The sequence below is a fragment of the Barbus barbus genome, assembly GCF_936440315.1.
Source record: "Barbus barbus genome assembly, chromosome: 32".
In the NCBI taxonomy this organism is placed as follows: Eukaryota; Metazoa; Chordata; class Actinopteri; order Cypriniformes; family Cyprinidae; genus Barbus; species Barbus barbus.
In genome coordinates this window covers 2,472,272-2,494,779 of record NC_136760.1, presented here as the reverse complement: position 1 = coordinate 2,494,779, position 22,508 = coordinate 2,472,272, and the positions used below count along the sequence as shown (strand labels likewise).

Below are 22,508 nucleotides of genomic sequence, written 5' to 3'. Positions count from 1 at the left end.
AGCAATATTTTGGGTTCAGTATACAAATTGAGATCAATTAACAGCATTTGTGGGATAATGTTGATTTCCACAAAAAATGGCAACACTTAAAAATGAAGCTTGTTTTTTTTTTTTTTGAAGTACATTACTTAATTTTTATTTTAAAAAAAATGATGAATAGTAAAAATGATGTATAATAAAATACATTATATATTAAAGTTATATATAATAAAATGCATTGATTTTATTAGATTTTTCATTGTTTTTTCACCCCATGACTCAATTAGAAATCAGTCATTTCAAAGCAAAGGCATTTTTTATTAGAGAAGTTTAATTTGATTAAAAATAATGGACTAAACATTGTTTGTAAAATGCTACAGCTTTCAAAATGTTTTTTAGTTAAATGCTTTTGAATAAAATATTGAATAAAACACCATATAATGTTTCATTTAAACTACATTAGTTAACATGAACTAAATTATTAAATTATTGTTAAATAAAAAAATTGTTAAATTATACATAATTACTAAAAATAGACAGAAAAGTGTTACCGTGTCTATTGTTCATGTCATGCACATATGTGACCGTGGACCACAAAACCAGTCAAAAGGGTCAATTTTTTGAAACTGAGATTTCTACATCATCTGAAAACTGAATAAATAATATTTCCATTGATGTATGGTTTGTTATGATAGGACAATATTTGGCTGAGATAAAACTATTTGAAAATCTGGAATCTGAGGGTGCAAAAAAATCGAAATATTGAGAAAATCACCTTTAAAGTTGTTCAAATGAAGTTCTTGTTTTGATTAGGAAATTTACAAAGTATCTTATATACAAAAGATATTTAATGTCCTAATGATTTTTGGCATAAAAGAAAAATCAATCAATTTGTCCCATACGATGTATTTTTGACTATTGCTATAAATATACCCCAGCAACTTCAGACTGATTTTGTGATCCAGGGTCACATATACTTTGTTACAATGTGAAAGTATGTTCATGTTTATTTTAATGTTTAAAAAGTGTTTTTTTTTTTTTCTTTAAAGAGGAGGGACAAATGCACATGAATTCTTGTGGTAGTCAACATATGCCGCAAATGCATGGATTACGCTTACTTACTTTAAGGCGATTGTTGCTAAGATTTGAGATGTTGGTAAATTAGCATGATTCATTCAGCTGTCAGTATGAAAGCAGGGTCAGATCCCCCTGGGGCGAGTGACCCGTCGGATAAAGACTCGCGGAGGCCAGCTGGACTTTAACTCGGTGTCAAGGACCCTTCTCATGCTGGCATTAACATAACAACATAACAGACTGTATTCATTAGGATCCGTGTTTGTGTGAGTGACATGTGTGCCGTCAGGCGTCTCCTCACCTCTCCTACAGATCCACTCGTTTTCAGCGTTTGCCTTCAGCGCTCCTCCAGGATTACAGCCTGTGCTGTTCAAAATGCGGCGGGATTTAATGAGCTCAGCTGTAGATTATTCATCTTTAACAATATCTCCTCACAGAGCTGGTGCATAGAAACACACGCACACACGTCATTACTGATGTACCGACTACAGAACTGGATAAAGCCTATGGGGGCAAGTTGTCATGCCTCTTAATCCAGTGAATATTTCCCCAGAAGAGGGAACGTTCTGACAAGGTTCTCCTAAAGGGATAGTTCACCCAAAAATGAAATGATGTCATTAATTACTCACCCTCATGTTGTTCCAAACCCCTAAGACCTACCCCTGATGTTACATGGGCTATTTTAACAATGTCCTTACTACGTTTCTGGACCTTGAACGTGGTTCTGTCTATGGAGGGTCAGAAAGCTCTTGGATTTCATCAAAAATATCTTCATTTGTGTCCTGAAGATGAACAAAGGTCTTATGGGACAACATGAGGAGAGTAATAAATGACTGAATTTTCAGTTTTGGGTGAACTATCCCTTTAAAGTTAGAATAAACATTTGAGAAAAAAAAAAAAAAAACATTAGCGCAAAAACATTATTTATTGTTTGTGAACATTTTTCATTTTTCAACATGTTAGTTGGAAGTTCTTCTGGACGTTTGTGTAATTTTTTAATAATGTTATTACTTGTTTCAGAACATTTAGGGAACATTTAAGAGTAACATTTCCTTTACAAAAATTATTAAATTGAAAGAAAGATTGAAAAATAATACAATGGAGTTTTCACTTGCCATTTTATTCACCAAAAATAAATAAATCAATAAATAAAGGAAACAAAAACTTTCAGTAACACTCCAGTAGGAGGACCAATTCTCACTATTAATTAGTTGCTTATTAGCATATTGTTTATTATTAGTACTGTTTATTAGTATCATAAAGCACATCATCAGCATGAGCATATTCTACATCTCTAATCCTAAATTTAACAACTACCTTACTAACTGTTAATAAATTAGGAGTGCATTGAGGCAAAAATCATTGTGAATGTTAGTTAATATCAAGAATTGGACATTAAATTAAAGTGTTTTTTTAATTTATTTAACTTTATTTAAATGTTTATTTGTAATATTCCAACAACATTGAAATGTCCAGTTTTCTTGTCTTCATTAGAAAGTTATTTAAATTTTCCTAAAAACAATTCTGACCACATAATGTTCTTTAAATGTTTATTTTTAATATTTTAAGAATGTTTTTTTTCCTGAATGTTATAAAAAAGCGTTCATCAATCAAGTACAAATAACATGTTTAGAGAATGTTGATCTCAGATTATATATTTCTGTAGACACACGTTAAGTGCTGGCTACAAAAAAAAAAAAAAAGTATTTTGTTTCCACCATTATTGTGCAGAATTAAGGATATTGTTCATTGAACTCATGCTGACCTTTTGTGACAACATGCCCCGATAGGGCCATTAAATGAACTTTTATAGCTAAATTAAACAGTAAATCAATTTGAAACACATGAAACAGAAAACAATGTAAATGTATATTTTACAAACATCACTTTTTGATCATACTCCTGCTCATTTGCTGCAGTACTGTAACAGGCCAGGATTTAAGTTGTTTTGCTATGTTAGTTGATGTGCTCTAATATCATAGTACCATAACATAGCTATTAAACCCTGTTTTCGTGTTTACAATAACAATTTGAACACTACTTTAATTATATATCAGACATGTATCAAATGTATTATGTATATGCTTTATGAAAGCCTGACTCTGTGAATATCAGTACGCCTCATCAAGCACATGTTTGTACTGTTTTCTGGTGTATGTCAGTCATCAGTGTGTGTTTGGCTTGTGCTTACTGCCATCTTCAGGTGCAACAGTGCTGCTGTTTCATCACTAGGTGCCACTGGGTGCTGATAGTAAGTCACATCACGGCAGCTTTATATGATCTCTGCATACTTGATGCATTGAAGAAAAAAGACACTGGAAAGTCTTAAGTTATATGGATGAAGACTAATCATTTTCAAGTTTTTTTTCACTGGTGAATTTTGAGATTTTAGACTATTTTGCTTCCATATCATGTCTTCTTTCAGATTAGAGGAAATAAAACATCCGATATGTACATTTAAGTGTTTATTTTATTGCAACTTATCAATTTGCATCTGTATATTTCAATTCTCAAATCTCTCTTACATACAGCAAACTTTACAGTCTATATTCTGAAGGCTTTTACTGAGGGGCTTATTCAGATATCATTCATACTGATTTATATAACATTTTATTCCTATAAACATGGTGAAAATATCTTTGTTTTCTGTCTGTTGACAGTATTTTCTGATGTATGGAGTGATAAAAAGAGAAATCCAAAATCCCCTCTGGAAAAACCTTTTATGTCAACAAATTTCTAATTTCTGTTCTGGAAATGTATGCAAATGAGTGCATATTTCATTAGACAATGCCTCATTTGCATATTTAAACATACCACACAAGAAAACTTTTAATAGAAAACAATTGTGCTGGGATTAATCAACTGGGGAAGTATGATATCTATTGTTTAATACACTTGTAGTGTTTAGAGATCATGTAGCAGTTCAAAGCTGATGAAAGCCTGGCGTCTCTCTTTATTTCAGCTGCTCGTCCATGGCTCCGTCCTTCACGCCGGCGGCCACCACAGCGAAGAAGAAGCTGGGCAGCAGCGAGCGGATGTAGAGAGCAGCCCATGGCACAGGATGGGCGAGGAGGACCTCTCGATTGTGCCGGTTCACCGTCCTCACGATCTCGTGGGCCAGACTGCTGGGAGTCACGCCGTGAGTGTTCAACTTACTGGAGATGTCTGGAACAAGACTGGAGTCAGTGGATCTGCTTCAAAACCTGAAGAGCAGCCCTTGCTATTTATTGCCTACATAGACTGCTGCCTTCTAAGGAACCGTATTAGAGACAGATTTGGAATGATCTACATAGACAACCAGTCTGTGCTTCAAACAAATAGAACAGAGTCTGGTTTTAGCAGCTGCTAACAATATGATACTCTAATAAGCATAAATATACAGTAATACTGGGTTAATTACTACCAGCTAATTTTTTATTAGATTGAACTGTGCGTGTGTGTGTGTTTGTGTGTGTGTGTGTACACTGCTGCTCAAAATTTTGGGATCAGTAAGATTTTTAATATTTTTTAAAGTTCCTTCTGCTCATCAAGGCTGTATCTATTTGATCAAAAATACAGAAAAAAACTGTTATTTTGGGAAATATTATTGCAATTTAAAATAACAGTTTTCTATTTTAATATACTCTAAAATATAATTTATTTCTGAGATCAAAGCTGTATTTTCAGCATCATTACTCCAGTCTTCAGTGTCACATGATCCTTCAGAAATCACTCTAATATGCTGATTTATAATCAATGGGGAAACCATTGTGCTGCTTCATATTGTTGGGGGGGACTCATGTTTTTTTTTTTTTTTTTTCTTTTTAACATTAATAAAATGTTAAAAAGAACTTTTGTGTTACAATATTTTTGGGGTCAGTACATTTTGTCTTTCATTTTTTTTTTTTATAAATTAATACTTTTATTCAGGAGGGATGAATAAAAAGTCATAGTAAAAACTTATATTGTTATTTATTGCTATTCATCAAAGAATCAAAGAAAAAAGTATCACATGTTCCAAAAAACAATATGAAGCAGCACAATCGTTTCAACACTCATAATAAATCAGCATATTAGAATGATTTATAAAAGATCATGTAACACTGAAGACTGGAGTAATGATGCTGAAAATTCAGCTTTGATCACAGCAATAAGTTCTATTTTAAAGTATATTAAAATAGGAAACCAATATTAGAAATTGCAATAAGATTTCACAATAATACCAGTTTTTCTGTATTTTTGATCAAATAAATACAGCCTTGATGAGACAGAAGAAACTCCCGTAATATATATATATATATATATATTTATTTATTTATGTGATCTAATATATTTAATATATTTAAGTATTTCATGCATACTTCAATAAAAATTTATGAATCACACTTCTGTCAAAGCCAAGCCTATACCTACCCAATCTGGCAATGCTCTATAGTGCACCTATGATGCCATAAAGTCCTGTCTACACAGGCTGGTTTCTCACTAGGTGAGAAAGGCGTGACACCGACAGAGACTAACAAACAAAAGGTGTGCGATGCAATTAGTGTAACACGGACGTCAGGAACCAGATGTATCTGAGGGTGTATGTCAGCATTTTTACTGTACATAATGAACAAGTAGCTACACTAATACTTTGGATAACTGAGCGTTTCTGTGACTCAGTGCCAGTTGGGTTACTCACAGGCCCAGAGGGGGTTGGTGGGCGGAGTTTGGGAGGGAGAGCCGTTCTCTGCTACTGCATTAATGAAGGTGTGGCTGATGGTGCTGACGGAGATCCCGTACTCCTCCACCTCTGCTCTCAGACAGTCAAAGAACGCCTGGACTGCATGCTTGGACGCGGCATCTGAAAACACATCAGATGCAAAGTAGTGCATATTTAATTAATACCTTATTTGCATACATTTGAATGGGTGCCGTCAGAATGAGAGTCCACACAGTTTATAAAAACATCATAATAATCCACAAGTAATCCACACCACTCCAGTCCATCAGTTAACATCTGGAGAAGACAAAAGCTGCATATTTGTCAGAAACAAATGCATCATTAAGATGTTTTTAACTTCAAACCGTTGCTTCTAACTAAAATATGATATAATGATATAATCCATAATCTATAACAGCACTTTCTCCAATGAAAAAGTCCATCTCCTGTTGTCTCTCACATCAAAATCCACGCATTATATTTGTTCAGAACTGTTTTGGCTTGTAAAATCTGTGCAGATTTCTCTCCTGATTCAGACCAGACAACCTTTTCACTGGATGAAGTGTTATGGATTATGGACTGGTATTTTAGTTAAAAACATCTGTTTGTTACAAGCACACAGTGGATTATTGTGATATTTTTATCAGCAGTTTGGACTCTCATTCTGACGGCACCCATTCACTGCAGAGCATCCATTGGTGAGCAAGTGATGGAAGTGACTCTTACAGCATGTTCGGAATGGTAGAGCCAGTTTCCCTTGGATGCTGTTGACCAGCACAAACTGACCCGTCCGTCTCGTGATCATTAATGGAAGAATGCCTGCAACAAAATCAAGCAGAGCTTTAGCATTCTTTCTGCCAATAAACCATCGGCATGATCCTCGCTGTGTTTCTGCAGCCGTCTACCTTTGGCCAGTGTTATGGGCCCGAAATAGTTGACGTCCATGACGGTTTTGTCCATCTCCAGAGAAAGATTCTGCACCGGTGCTTTGATCTTCATGCTGCTGTTGCATATCAGCACATCCACACAGCCGTAACACTCTCCAATCTCTGTGATCACTTCCGAAATGTTCTCCATATCGCTGAAGTCCAGCAGTACCAGCTTGGGTGTGAAAGTCTGAAACAGGAAGTATAGATAGTAGGAAGCCAGATGCCACATTAATGCCTGAAAATACTTTTGGAGGTCAGTAATGTGGGTGTGTGTGAATACACACATATACATATATATATATATATATATGTGTGTGTGTGTGTGTGTGTGTGTGTGTGTGTGTGTGTATTCAGAGAGAAAACAGTTATTAAGCTATTAAGTTTTAAGCTTATTACTAATAATATACAATATAATTGCTTTTACTGTATCTTGGATTAAATACATGCACATTGGTGAGCAGAAGATATTCATTATATTTAGAGATGTTTACTGGAGAAAGAAGAAAAATTTGAATTGTTTTGGTGCTCTATTTTTTTAAGCATCATAGAATGTTCTAGTATATATTTTACACAGTACCATACAATTTTTGGGGGGGTTAATTATGTTTTTTTAAAGAAATAAATTTAAGTCTTCAAAAATTAAAAGAGATTAAAAGAGTATGTGGGTTTAATAGAATTGTTTAAAATAAATATCTTATGCAGTTTTGCCTCTCAAGTAACTTTATTTTGTTTTAAAGGTATTTTTACTGGAGAAAAATGATGTTCTGCTGTGTTCTTTGATCATATTAGTACTGAGTGTTTTTAATGATTACTGACCAGCCATAATTTAGGTTTTTGCCTTTTAATAGCATTTAAAAATGCAACATTTCTCATGGCAGTATGATTATGATAGAATAAATGAAGTCAACATGTTGTCTGAAACAACAGAGGACCAGAGACTCGTGGACATTCGGCTGCCAGGAGGAAATCCTGCCATTGTTCATGACAGAGGAAGAAACGCTGACAGAGACACACAGACACGGCCTGAACTATATGAAAATCCTGAAAGTGAAGAGTGCGAGTGATCACAGTGAACATGAGACAGGCTTGCTGATGGTTTCTGTCTTTTGGGCTGTAGGTCTAATAATGTGGTTTAATACTCACTTTACTGGGGTCTGATCCACTGCACAGAGAATCATACAGAGATTCAAGCTTATCCCAGCTCAGCCCGCACAAAACCAGCCTCGCGCCGCCTTCATGAAACAGTCTGGCACATTCTGACAAACACAGGACAGAGCCAGGATCAGAGGATGACAACACTGCGGAGAAATGCCTTCTCAGTGGAGGATACGTGCAATGCAAGTCAAGTTTGGCTAAAATGGAACACTAATATAACATAATAAAAAAATAAAATATATATATATATATACACACACATATATATTAGATAGTAACATATTAAATTGTTTTCTGAAAATTGTTTTAAAATTAAGTGAGGTTTTTATTTGCTGAAAACATAAAAAATATATGCTACTGAGGTCAGAAAAAAAAATCACACATTTATGAAAATTTATGAAAGATTGCTTCTGCCAGGATAAAAAATTTAAAGGTAATTGTGACTTTTCATTTCACAACTCTGACTTTTTTTCTTGCTTTTCTTAGAATTGAGGGAAGTAAACTCAGAACTGCAAGATATAAACGATTTGCGAGACATAAACTTGCAAATAAAAAAAAAAAAAAGTCTAAACTGTGAGATAAAAAGTTGCAGTTATTTTTATTTTTTAAACCTGTGCTGGAAATGGGCTTCCAGTGAAAACTAGTTTATTTTCCTGAACTTATGACCTTTTCTGATTGAAAGATATTTTCTTTTTTAAGTTTGAATTCGCTTTTTTTTAATACATTTTTCAGAAAGCAATACTTAATATGCTATTGTGATTCTCCAGTAAATGTATCCAGTAAATTGTTTTAAGAATGTTTAGATATTTTACAAAAGTATTGAGTAGGAAATATTATTTTAGCCGTAGCCCATGTACAATAGCAGAAAGAATGGAGGACCTGCAAATAGTGTGATGAAATGCGGTCTATCCTTAGTAAAACATGATAAAAGTGTTATCTGCTCATTCCTTTCAGAGACCAATATCTGTAAAGGCAACAAAAGCGTCTGCTGACCCAATCACAACACAGAAACCCCCACAATCCCATCAGTCTGAAAGCACACAGCTCACGGTTTATCAGTCTTTATGCTCTCTGCTTTCTTTCAGACTCACACTGACTGCTCTTTGTCCTCTGTACAGATGAATTGATGAGATCCTTTCACCAAACCCATCACACACACTGAACTGTACAGAACACGTTGTACACATGCTTACTCAAAATAATATGTTTAATAAAAATAAAAAGTAATAATTACTCATGGCAGCATTTTTATGACAATACAGTATTATAAAAAAAAAAAAAAAAAAATACATTTTGGGTGGACCGTGGGTGAACCATAATAATATATTCTCATAAAACATAAAAATAATTTATATGTTGAAGAACCTCCAATATCCATGGAACCTTTTCACTGGACAAAAGGTACTTAAAGATGTAAAAAAGATGTTCTAAATGTTCTTCACAGTAAGTTTTATACTGGCTTTGTTTAATTTTGTGGTGAAGTATAATTAATAGAATTTTAATTAAGCATTACCACTTCCCATTCCGGACACGGCGTCTGTGATCACCACAACTTTGTTCCGCACCATGGACTTGGACATGAAGCGCATGACCTCATTGTAAACATAGTAAACTCCAGCGAAAACCACGATCAGCAGCGGCAGCACCATAAACGATGGGATGCCCATCTTCTGAAAACCAAGAAAAATAGAGTTCATTTCATAACTAAAATCAAACCTTTGCATGAACACTTGCTGTTACACTGTGACAGATGCTACAGTATCATTGATTTACAAGGCAATATTTTTGGCTTGACAACATTTAAATGAATAGTTCACCCAAAAATTAAAATCCTCTCATCATTTACTCGTGACGTTTCAAGCCTGTATGACTTTCCTTGTTCAGCAGAACACAAGAGAAGATGTTAAGCAGAATAGTGACTGACAGCCTCGATTACCACTGATTTCATTGAATCTTTGGTCTCCATTAATGGTGAGATTTTTCATTCTAGGGTGAACTTTAAAGGAAAAGTTCATACAAATATATATATATATAGTTTTTTTTATATATATATATATATAAATGTGCTCACCCACAGGTCATCCGAGATGTTTTTACATCAGATTTGGAGAAATGTAACTTTCCATCACTTGCTCACCAATAGATCCTCTGCAGTGAATGGGTGCCGTCAGAATGAGAGTCCAAACAGCTGATAAAAACACCACAATAATCCACACCACTCCAGTCCATCAGTTAACATCTGGAGAAGCAAAAAGCTACGTGTTTGTAAGAAACAAATCCATCAAGACGTTTTAAACTTAAGACTCAAAATCCACCAACATACTTGTTTAGAGCTGGTTTTTGCTTGTAAACAGTGTTTAATCTGTTGAGATTTCTCTCCTGATTCAGACCAGACCATTTTTTTTTTCACTGGAAGAACGCGTTATTATGGATTATGGACTAGTTTTTGGTTAAAAGTCTTATTGATGGATTTGTTTTACAAACACGCAACTTTTTGCTTCACAGGACATTGACTGATGGACTGGATTACTTGTGGATTACCGTGATGTGTTTTTATCAGCTGTTTGGACTCTCATTCTGACGGCACCCATTCACTGCAGTGGATCCATCGCTAAGCAAGTGATGACATGTTATTTCTCCAAATCTGATGAAGAAACAAACTCATCTACATCTTGGAAAGTCTGAGGGTGAGGACATTTTCAGCAAATGTTTATTTGTGTGCGAACTATTTGTTGAACAAATGCTGATCAGCTGTATACAGTAATGTGTGTCACTAGTTCCATAAAAGTGTGGCTGAGGACAAGATCTATAAATAGCCAAGCTCTCGCCACTGACACTGGACACACAAGAAGCACATATTTGGACATACATGAAGAGAATAGATGTGCCTCTCTCACTGTTACTGCATTCAATGATTTAGCCAACAACCATTTTGTTGCTTTTTAACAAACCCTTTCCAAGTCCAACACAAGCAACAGTGTCACAGATAGATTACTACCTGACCAGCACTGCTATATAGTGCCAATCAACAGCATACGCACTAACCTACATGCAGGCAACCGTAATCTGTTTTATTTTCAGTGTACTTACAGTGTGTGTAAAGAGTTAAGCCAGCCTTCAGTGGAAATGTGTGTTGTTGTCCGGTCAGGGAAGCAGACTGAAGCCTGCCGTCCTCCCTGTTCATTCAGAGCCAGTGGCAGCCAGGGAACTCGTCCGGATCACAGCTCTTTTAATAGCATGTGGCTGAGCCACTGACGGCTCATGCATGTTGTGAATACTATCTCAGGCATGTAGAGAGGCATTCAAGGTTACCTTGAGCTTCTTTCTATATTGCATTGTATAAAATTATACATTTTAAGATGTCTTTGTTAAAATGTAATTATACATTCAAGTTTTGAGTACATAGTACTACATATAATTTATAGTTAGGGTTGGAAATAGGGTTTGGTTTAGGGTTAGTTGCATTTAGTTATGCATAATGTACTGTTATTAATAGAGTAAGTACATGTAACATGTAATGTGGACACTGTAAAATAACGTTTTTTTATTGATAGTGCATATGTAAAATATTGTTAAAATGCACAAATCGCATATTGTTTATGGATTTTAAATTGTATTTATTGATATTGCATATGTAAAAAATGGTCAAAATGCACCATAGACATTATTTATGCAATTACACTGAAAAATACATGGTGCAGAAACTATTTTCACTCAGAAAATACTTTTTTTTACACATAGAAATAGCAAATAAAATTGCATTTAAACATGCAATTGCTGAAATAGTATTTTCTTGTAAAGCCTTATTTATTTATTTTACAGCGCACATAAGCAGTTTAACATATTAAGATTATTAACATAATTTTTGGGGTTACCTGTTTATAAAACGTACTGGGTTACACAATAAAGATAAACAACAGTTTCAAAGTAGCTTATATTTAATTTTCAAACGATTTTCAAGTGCCATATGAAAGCAAAACACCTTAATTCAGCAAAAATCAAATGATATTAAACTTAATTTAAAAAATAAAAACATTTAAAAAGAAATTAAGGTTCAGTTTATTACATTCTTGAGACAAAACTCAGTCAATGAATGAATCAAACATTTTATAAAAGCAATATCCCATAAAATAAGCAACATCCTTTCAAATATTAGTATATTGTATAGATGCGAATGATGTTAATGTGTGATTGCAAAGATGAAGCTATGCATAGCCTATATAGACAATAACAATAATCCATCGAGAAGGGTTTACATATGTATTTGCATTATTTGACAACTGTATTATTATTTATTTATTTATTACCCCACGTCAATTTTATAGGCTACTCTTTTTGTACTGAATTGTGCACATGTTCACTACTATCCACTGGATATGTTCGCTCCGGGACCATCCTGCTCTCGCGCTTCGAACTCTCGCGAGAGAAAATGAAATTCCAGCAGCAAATCTACGAGCTCGCGACCTCCCTCCATTGGGAAAGCTCGAGCACGACTGAGGGGAGAGTAAACTGTCCCTCGCTAGCCTGGAAAAGCTTCGAAACGACGCGTTTATCGCAGCTCGCAGAGCCGTAAGGTTCGAGCTAAGACATGCCCGGTACCGGCGGAGGATAACATGTCAGGTTCGCCAAACATTGGGATTTTTAACGCTCCGTTAAACGAGCAGGAGTGGCTTCATTAGCGAGCTAACTGACGCTAGCGGTGAAGTGCGTGAAAACTTCGAGCCTGAGAGAGAATTTGCCATTGGGATTGAAAACCAGGATACCTCACCAACGTTTTTTTTTCTTCCATCGCTTCCTAGAAGGTCCAGCTTCATTTGACCAGAGGAACGCGTGAAATAATCGCTTTGTTTACCGCTTGCATCGATTCGCGCAGAAATGAGATTAGAGAGTCGCTTTGTGAGACCAGGCCATGAACTCAAGCACATCAGCCAAAACACTCTTATATAAACTACTCCCATTCTGACTGGATTGGCTGCTGCAAAGCAGATTCGAGGAGTAAAGCTGCTGTTACCATGTTTTACATGACGACCGTGTCAAGAATCGGATGAAAGAGCGTCGGGATTATTGCTGTCTGTCTTCTCTTCGTTGCTGGGATTTGAGACGCGCACAAATAGAGGAATAAGATGTCTAGTGCAAAGGAAAACACGTGTAGGAAATTTCAAGCGAACATTTTCAACAAAAGCAAATGTCAGAACTGCTTCAAGCCGCGAGAGCTGCATCTGCTGACGGACCAGGATCTCAATCAGGTATGAACGGCTGGTTCCAGTCAGATCATGCTTATATCACTCATGTGAACGGAAACAATGCAGTTTACTTTGTAGTGACTTAGTGAAGCTGACAATTGATTTCCATCAGCTGACAGCGCTTTATCGATCGTTTTGCGTTGAGCACTAATCAGCCTTTTAGGCTCATTTTGTTTAGAAAGGGTTAGTCGTGTTAACTTTAAACTGATCATGTCATGATAGGGTTTTGATGAGGCTTTTTACAGTGTTTTACTGGCGCATGCAGGCACTTTTATTGTTAATGATTCTTCACGGATGCTTTTGACTGATCTAATGTATTTACTGTATGTGTGTTTTCCTAAAGCGGTAGGAACGCTGTAAATTATTGACCAATCAGAAGTCAGCAGAGATCTACTCCTGATTTCTGATTGGTCAAAACGCGTTCCAGCTGCTCTGTCCAAACCAATCGCACATGAATATTTTATCCATCGAATCCTCCTTTTATGTAGCCTATATATTCAAATCTAGTGGAAGGATGGCTATTATTTAGTTTAATAAAATGAAGTTTAATGAAATGTGTGTTTGGAATATTTATATGTCTAGTAAACCTATGTATTTCATGGATCAAAGCTGAATCACTGTTGAAATGATTTCAGTTTTGTGTTGAAAGCGCAACATTGTTTCAACATTTATTTTTCATATTGATCTTGTTAAAATTTCAGATTTGATTTAGAAGTATTTCGGTAGCCTTTTACAACTATGTAGCACTTAATATTGTTTCAGTGTTAAACCGTGTTGATACAACAACTAAAACGGTTTAAACTATTTTGACATTAAAGGCCAGTCACGTTCCAGCTGACTATATTTACAATATGGCTACCATTTAACACCCACTTTGGTCATTGTTCTGTACATTGTCTGTATGTAAAAACCTTCCAGGTGAATATTTCTAAGATGTAAAGGCATTATTTTCTGCTTTAGGAAACTTTTAATTATAAGACCAGGGGTGCATTTTCCAAAAGCATTGCTAGTTAATGTGGTCGTTTGTTCCATTGAACTCTATTGGAAATGGTGGAACTTGCGACCATTGTTTCTTTTGAGAAATCCACCCCAGAGCATTTTCAAACCTTGTCAGGATTACAGGTATTTGCTGCTGGAGATTGGGAAATAATTGGCCGTCTCCGTGCGTTTCTGGATGTGAGCTCATGTTGGAGTCCATTTCTTAAAAATCCAATGTATTTTCCACCCTCTAATTATCTTATTCAGTGAAAGAAAGCTTTGGTTGATTGGATGAAAACACAAACTGTGACCATATTTCCATATGAGCTCTTGAAAGAGAATGAATGAGAGGAAAAGTTTCAGACCATAAGGGCCTGTTGTGTTGTTTTAATTGATCCCATACTCTTCAGAGCGTCCAGCGACGTCAGCATCCTCCAACATGTGTGTGTTGTGGTTTGAGTGAGATTACCAAAGGTTAACCCGTTCTGTGCCAGATTCATGAGTCATTGTTATGGATTACATCACTCACTAATCCCGCTAAAATTACCCAATATTCATTCCTAAATCAAATCCTTTTGGGCTCTGGTACTGTCTAACAGTCATCTTCAGACATTCGTGATTTCTTTATTTCTGTTTTGATAACCGTATTACCAAATGTTCCGATTAGGCTCGAACATACGGTTAGACCAAGTGCATTCTCCACTTTTAATATAAAATGGAAATTAAAGCAATGGTTCAGCCATTATGTTTAGGGCTGCAGCATGTCGTTCCTGAAAGCTTTCATTCCCTCTGTTGAAAGTCTATACAATCAAAGCTGTGACACTCAAAGTTCATAAAAAGAATATAATCCAAGTCCGCAGTTAATTTAGGCTTTTATTCATATGTAGACATTGATCACACATGTACATAAAGCTCATCGAATATGGTTAAACATGCGTGCTTGATGTGAGTTACGTAAGGTTATGACTGATCAAACTGACATCAGAAACTCCATGTGTAAGATGTGCCATTTCTTCACTGATCGAATTTAATGTTTCTGCATCAAAGCAGAATATTCCAGTTCCAATTGTTTGCCTCCATTTTGCCAAGAATGCCTTGAGCATTTTGAAATGTTGTCTTATTCTGTTGATTAATAATTAACTGTCAAATGTAGTTTACCTTCATAACTTTCTGATTTCAGTGATGGTGCCTCTTAGGGCTTGTTTCTCAATCTGGCACATTTCCTCCTTTAGTTTGGTTTGTTTTGGCATATATGAACACAGCAGCTATTCTTGGATCTGCATCAAAATGGAACAAAAAATCAGTCCGAGATCTCCTGAAATGAGGGGGTCTTGGTCCGATTGAAAACCAATTGTGGAGCAGTTCGGTTTTGGTGAAAACGCGATCTGACTCAACGAACCAGGCTTGATTGTCAATCCATCTTGATGTATGACGCTATGAGGAACATAAACAGGTGCACTCTGACCAATAAGAAGACCGTTTTACTCCCATGTGACTTGCATAAACAGTATCTGATACACTTTGAAATGTTGCTGTGTGAAAGCAAACAAATCAAGAAAAAAATGCGACATTGTAACAGTTTAAGTTCCTGTTTCGTAACAAAGCAAATGTTCAAGTCTGAAAATTACATTAATTTTAATATCTAGAATTGTTGACCATTGTGGATATATGTAATCTATACGTTAAAATATATGTACACAGTTGAGTTGCCTTATCTGTTCCTCTGTAATTTACAGAGGATGTTGAACGTTACAGTACATGTTGGATGTTTGTTTGACTGGAAAGTTCCTTTGTGGAAATGTTGGCAGCACATAGTCATTTACTTACCCCGGGGGTAAAAGGCTTTCAAAATACTGTAATCTTCACAGACTCATTCCTTTAAGAATGCTCTTGACTTCTCTCAAGCTCAGTGGCATTGACTCTGTGGAAACAGATTTAAATGCAATTCCTCTAAAAACTCTATAGTTCTATGCAGGCTTCCCATGTCATATTTTCTCATATTCTTATTTGTAGAATATATTTTTCACATATAGGATCATGTCACACTGGAGTGATAGTTGATGAAAATTCAGCTTTGCATAACAGGAATAAATTAATTTTAATATATATTAAATTAGAAAACCTTTAGGGTAAACGTACCTATTAAGCTCACCAAAATCGACATTGAGACATTTTTAGTGCACGAGATATTGGTTTCAGTAGAAAAAGTCATGTTAAAATTAGGGATGCAACGATACCATTTTTTCAGATCCGATCCAGAAAATTCTGAGTATCGACCGATTCCAGCACAGTTTTTTTGTTTTTTTAATCAATGTAGAATTTCTATACTTCTGTGTCACTCTTTTGTGTGTTAAACACAATCTATTAGACAACTTCATTTTAATGAAAAAATAACATGAACTTCTCGCATAATGTTTTATTAAAAATTCTTGCTTATTTTAAGAAAAAGTTTTAAAGACTAATTGTAAAAATATTTTTGAAGGTACAAAGTCGATCTATAGTCTCTTAAGGCTGGAATACACTACATGATTTTTGCCCTGAATATCCACAGATTTACAGTCTGGAGAAGTTGAGGCTAGTTGCCAAAGATCAGAGCCAGTCTGCAGATTTGAGTTGACAAAATCCATAGAAAATCGATTAACTTAACTTAAAGTGACAACCATCAGTTAATATTTAAAGTCTGTTTCTGAAGTATTTACATAGACGTTCAATGTGGAAGAGCTTAAAGGGAGCACGCTGAGCTTAATTGGAACAGGAACCATTTTTAATAAATTTCATGTAATATTTATTAAAATAACAGGATTTTTGCTAAATAAATAGTGTAGGTCATGTATTACGTTCATACATATTTTAATATAAACAACTATTATTAGCAATATCTATGAAATTATACTTTTTCTTATTGATGTCACACTGAAGCTGATAGTAGTGCACCCTTTAAGCTCACCTTAAAATAATATGAAATCTTTAAAAATTACAGCAGTGCAAAACCACAGACAGCAATAACATGTCAATTTATAATATTATGGAAGTAAAAGTACAAGCCAGTAATGCCTGTGAGGTAATATGTTAGCGTAGCACACAATCTTACCCAGCTAGTCAGCTAACTGTGTTCTGTAGCATCTGCGCTGTGTTGCTAAAACTATCTTTTGGGTCTAATGTCATTATTTCCCACGTCCAAGTTCCAGGTTATAATATGCAAAAGTTTGAACATTAATCTCTTAATTTTACAATAAGTAGTGAAACTTACCCAAAATAAAGGCTTAAACATCTAAAAATTGCACATTTTCCTCTTTTGGTGAAAGTTTGGAAGTATATAGTAACAAACACATCAATTGGTTAAGACGTCAAGTAGGATAATAAATACATTTTTATTTTTATAATCTGAGCTCAAAAATGGAAGTGTGCTTAATGGGTACATGAGCGTAATAGGTACGTTTACCCTATATTAAATTGCAGCAATATTTCACAATATTACTGTTTTTTTTTTTGTTTTTTTTCCTGTATTTTTGATCAAATAAATGCAGCCTTGATTGGCATATGGACTTCTTTAAAGAAACATAAACAATCTTACTGATCCCAAACATTTGAAGGGCAGGTGTGTATATATAAAATGATCTGTGGTAGATGGAACATTTTAGCATATTACATTAAACCTAACAGTTCCAGAAGCTTTAAAAATCTTTTTTGTGAAGGTGGATTAATGTTGCTCTGTCCTTTCATGTAGCACTTCATCAAAGATTTAATTTTGTGCTTGAATTTCTCCCAATTTCGATACACTGTGTTGCACCTGAAGTTGCAGTGGCTAAATGAGAAAGCAATCATGCATCGAGTCTATTAAAAGAGATCAGCTCATGGTGTTTGGGTTTTATTAGCTGTAAAGGACCAAATTTTACATTTACTTTTCTGATTTTGAAAGCAAGACTGTTGACCTCTTTAGAAGCTTGATGCAGAAATTAAATTGCTAGAATATATTCCAGCTTCCTACTGATCTCATTGTGAGAGCAACTGGAATCATAAATGTATTGCATTTTGCTTTATACTTGCCTTCTAGAGTTGTCTTTTACTTCAAGGTCTAGCCTGCATGTTAAAAATGGAAACTTGCATCAAGCAACTTGAAGCGTCCCAGTGTGATTCCCATGCAGAAGGAGGTCTGCTGTTAGCGTCGGGACGGGGGCTTGTGAAAGGAAGTGCGTGTTGGGAAAGTGGAGCAGAGTTTCCCAGAGGTCGCTCTCACTTCTGAAGCTGCGGTTGGGCCCGGGGTGGACGCTGGGTTTGTTTAGGCGGGGGGTAGAAGTTCAGGGGGAGTGCATCCGGGGGATGCAGGGATAAAGTGGACCGCTGGGAGCCAACCGCCCTCAGGATTCAGCCTGGGAGGAAATTGGGAGTTAAACGTGATGCGGCCGGTGGGGCCGTAGGGTTAGACGTGAAACTGGGGAGAGGAAGGAAAGCGCAGGGGTGTGCCGCTGCTCACATGCTGGAGTCACAGCTGTGTTTTGTTTTGCTTCCAATCCCCCACCTCTTCCAGAGAGGAAAACGGCTAAATTTGGTCCCCAGGTATCCTCTGTTGTTTTAAAGATGTATTTATGGGTGCTTATGGGGAGGGCTGGGAGAAAAAAAATCGATGCACTGCGATTCTCTCTTCAGTGATTCTTGTAAACAGTTTTGTTTTAACAACAGGACAAAATGTATGGCATGTCAAAATATGTCTGTGCATTCGTGTGAATGCAGCCTATCTGAACTGCTGCTGTCTGTGATGCCATCAGTAATAATCAAACAGCAATAATGCTCAGCAAAAGAGGCAGTGAACTGTCTGCTCTTTGTCTGGAAGTTTTAAAGAGAAACTTCAAGCCCTCTCAGATACTGAAATCACTTTTTGTTTGTTGCTTGTAATGCATTTCTTTGTTATCCTTCATTTGCTATTAGGGCTAGGTATCGGGTTCGATACTTTTTAGGCACCGACCAAATTGCCTCAATACCATCGAGTATCGAAAAACATCTTGTCGTTCGGTACCAAACTTCGATAAATAAGACGACTGACGTTAATCTCGTCAACGTCTGTGAGCCAATAAACCTGCAGCACTAGGTGTGTTCGACTAGAAGCGGCGCCACGCAGATCGATTGGTGTTTGACATCCTCGAGAGAGATTCGAAAGCATACGAAGCAGTCTGCTCTCTATAGCTCTCTCGATCCTGCGCAGAGCCGCGTCAAGTCGAACACACCTACTAGTTTACAACGGTTACGCTCAGAGATGTAGCGTGAAAGCATCTCAACCCCCTTAGATGTAATATAGAATATCGAATAGGTTGTGTGATTATATTTATCTCATTCCCCATGTTTTCGGTGCTGATGCGTAAGCAGATGTAAGCATTGTCAATAACGCACCTAAAAGCTGTCGAAGACAACAGAAGAACACACTCTCTCACGTGAACACTGTAGACTTGCAACTAAGAACTATGTCAAATAAGAGTTCAGTGCGGTTAGAAGTGAGCTGAATCCATACTGGGAAAGGCACGGAAAACAAATAACGTGTTCTACGGAGCCACTAAAGGGACATATGGTTAGCCACATGCTAGCAATAGCCTTTTACATTACAGTAAATGGAGTTTAACTTACCAGCAACAGAGTAAGACGATGGCGAATGATTTGCAGATCCTGAGCACCACTGACAATCATCTAATCTTGTAAAATGTGTAGTAAGTACTGCCGCTCCATAGTATAAACATGTGATCGCTGATCTGTAAAGTGAAAGTAAAACGGTTGCACGCACACACATTCAAAAGCGTTTTCAATGCCCCTCATATTAATAACGGCTCACTGATGCCCGCAGTTAATATACAGTATAATTACCCAACGATATAATTGCGAGAGAAAGTATTGGAATATATTTTTGGAGCAGTTTAATACCTCATGAGCAGTTGATTTATACTAATGAATGGACTCGCTATGTTAATAAGTGCTGTCATTCTGTTGCGTTTATTATATTAATATGTTTCAGCATGTTACAATCATTATATGGCTTGAGTTAAGATAACCTATCTTTAAATAAATAAAACCGTTTGTTATCATACAGATTAAAAGCCTGTATGGTCTCTCTCCCTCTCTGTTTATGGGTGGGTAACACTAGCCTAATAACGTGACGTGCCTGCATGCATACAGGGAAGGGGTGCCATTTTCGAATAATCTAATAATAATCAAATAATTCCCAGCGATTTTCGAATATTACTTTAGCTTGAAATGCCCATCCCTAGCTTTTACTCAACTCCCTTTAAAACACCATTGAGTGTTTGTATAACTAATAACTTCTGTTTGACATCTAATGTGTGTTTTGGCCATGTAATGTTGCTGAAATATATTATGTCCTCTGAGTCAGAACAGCGGTTGCAAAAGAGAGAAGGCTTGTAACGTTATACATATCAGCAGACAGTGCTGGAAGGTGCTAATGCTTATCAGTAAATTAGTGGAAAATGAATAGAAATAATGATTCTCTCTGAACTATGTGTTAAAACTAACATGCACTAGTGTAAACACAGCCTATCAGATGAGTAAACTGAAAACTATGAGCTTTATTAAAATTATTTGCACTGATGTATTGTGTTGGATATATTTTGTTCCCTTGTGCTGTGGCTCAGGAGTCTTTGAGTCTGTATAAATGTCAAGAAGCTGAAAAAATTAAACCAAAGGTTTTTTTTTTTTTTTTTTTTTTTTTTGTGGAGATAATGTAATCTTGTTCGAATTGATTTAATAAAATTGGAATCGAAAAAAATATCGTTCAGGAACCGGTATCGAAGTCAAGGTATCGGTATCAATATCAAACATTTCTGAACAGTACCCAGCCCTATTTGCTATATTGTATATTTTGAAGCTGTATTTAATTAATAATTCTTAACAAATAATTGATTTATTATTAAATTTATGATTTTATTTGAAAAAGTACTTATAATCGTACAAGTAATTTAATAAAAATGCACAAATATAACTGACATTCAGTGGTGGTAAATAGGGATGCACAATATTGGATTTTGCCGATATCCGATATGCCAATATTTTTTAAAGCTGCAGCTAACGATTATTTTTATTGTCGACTAATCTATTTATTATTTTCTTATCAGTTGACGAATTCTTTAGCTAAACTATCAATAAATAATAACAGTAACTTCTGCTATTAATCTTTTATTTTATTTAAATGTTTTCTCATACTTTACAAATATACAGGATAGTGATACAATCAATAGAAATGCACATTATGGCTGCATTCACAGTTACTGCTTGGGACAACAAGTACATCTTGAGCGAGTCATTGAATCGTTCATTCATAAATTACATGTGATTTTGTTTAGTTGTCTAATGTTTTTTTCTTCAGAATCATGAAAGCTCCAATAAATGGTTTGCATAAAAGGGACACAGGATAAATGTTTGATAATCATTATTTAATAACATTGGAATCGGAACTGGGAATCGAAATTCATAAAATTCAAACGATACCCAACCCTATCTAAAAGACAATAGTGTCATTATTTAGCTTAAGCTCAATTGATGGATAATATTACAACACCAGAGTCTTGCTTGGTCCTTATTTTGTATGCATGGGTAAAGAATATTCAAGTCATAAATTTGAGGTCATTGCATTCAGTGAGGAGGTGAGACGCTACTTAATAACACTGCATTTTTAACCTTTGAGGCAAACATCTGCTTTAAAGTGAAGCTATATTAACTTGCCTAGTCCTGCTCAGCTGCGTCTAAGCTTGCACCTGTACTAGCTAACACTTTAAAAGTGGTTATGTCGGTCCCTCAAAATGATCAAAATCTCAATTTTTACAGAAAATCAAACCATAAATTGTTCCTTTGACTCAAACATGTACAGTTTTTGACTTGATTTAATAATATATGTTGATTTTGTTGCAGGCCAAGCCGATCTATGGCGGATGGCTGTGTTTGGCTCCAGAGGGGACGGACTTTGACAATCCCATGCAGAGATCCCGGGTAAGAGGACGTGAGGTTATTTATATGAAAGTTTGGCGTCTGTTTGCATTAGTGTCTTGGCACTGTACACAAATAAAACTCGCCTGGTGTGTAATCAGGTGTGTGGGATACTGCATTTGCTTCTGTTGATTAATCACTCCAAACTTTGTGTTAGAGCTGTCAAGTTAGAGCTTTAATTTGATGTGATGAATTGGTAACACTTAAGTATAACTATACACTTATAAAGTACTTGCAAATAATGAACAAACTATTAGTTTATAGTTTATTCTTAGATTCTTAGTTTATATATTGTAGTCTCTACATTTGTTAAAGGGTTGGTTCACCCAAAAATGAAAATTAGCCTGTGTTTTACTCACTCTCGAGGCATCCTATATGACTTTCTTGTTTCAGACAAATCCAATTGGAGTTATTAAAAATTGTCCTGGCACTTCTAAGCTCTATCATTGCAGCCGGCGTCTGTATTTGTTCAACAGTCAAAGAGACGTT

The 22,508-nt window shown here is 35.7% G+C and overlaps 2 protein-coding genes across 7 annotated transcripts in view; one reads left to right on the top strand and one right to left on the bottom strand.

The window, feature by feature from the left end:
- Window positions 1-2,597: 2,597 nt before the first annotated feature.
- LOC306851993 (dehydrogenase/reductase SDR family member 7C-A) lies at window positions 2,598-11,115 on the bottom strand. Of its 3 annotated transcripts, none has more exons than XM_079388550.1 (7): window positions 10,909-11,115; window positions 9,332-9,488; window positions 7,807-7,919; window positions 6,640-6,850; window positions 6,461-6,553; window positions 5,714-5,875; window positions 2,598-4,218 (listed from the first exon to the last, which is right to left on the bottom strand). In XM_079388550.1, exons 2-7 carry the CDS (start codon window positions 9,483-9,485, stop codon window positions 4,007-4,009), a joined length of 945 nt encoding a protein of 314 aa, XP_079244676.1. In that variant the 5' UTR covers window positions 9,486-9,488; window positions 10,909-11,115; the 3' UTR covers window positions 2,598-4,006. The 3 variants fall into 3 exon arrangements, with proteins under 3 accessions (XP_079244676.1, XP_079244675.1, XP_079244677.1); XM_079388549.1 differs by having other exon boundaries at window positions 3,244-4,218; window positions 7,807-7,961; XM_079388551.1 differs by having other exon boundaries at window positions 3,511-4,229.
- A 1,156-nt stretch (window positions 11,116-12,271) lies between these two features.
- LOC306852423 (myosin phosphatase Rho-interacting protein-like) overlaps window positions 12,272-22,508 on the top strand; it is a 52,185-nt gene continuing 41,948 nt past the window's right edge. For 2 of the 4 annotated variants that reach the window (XM_079389213.1, XM_079389212.1), the window contains exons 1-2: window positions 12,272-13,064; window positions 21,945-22,022. In XM_079389213.1, the coding sequence (XP_079245339.1) occupies window positions 12,942-13,064; window positions 21,945-22,022 (201 nt within the window). In that variant the 5' untranslated portion in view covers window positions 12,272-12,941. The remainder of the gene's footprint in view (window positions 13,065-21,944; window positions 22,023-22,508) is intronic. The other 2 variants (XM_079389214.1, XM_079389215.1) reach the window with 1 other exon arrangement.

Excerpts from the sequence above, each read along its gene's own strand:
- LOC306851993 (XM_079388549.1), bottom strand. The coding sequence starts at position 9,485 with ATGGGCATCCCATCGTTTATGGTGCTGCCGCTGCTGATCGTGGTTTTC. Across the intron at positions 7,962-9,331 it reads CGTGTCCGGAATGGGAAGTG|TGTTGTCATCCTCTGATCCT; the intron begins GTAATGCTTAAT and ends ATTTCTCCGCAG. Across the intron at positions 6,554-6,639 it reads GCCCATAACACTGGCCAAAG|GCATTCTTCCATTAATGATC; the intron begins GTAGACGGCTGC and ends ATTTTGTTGCAG.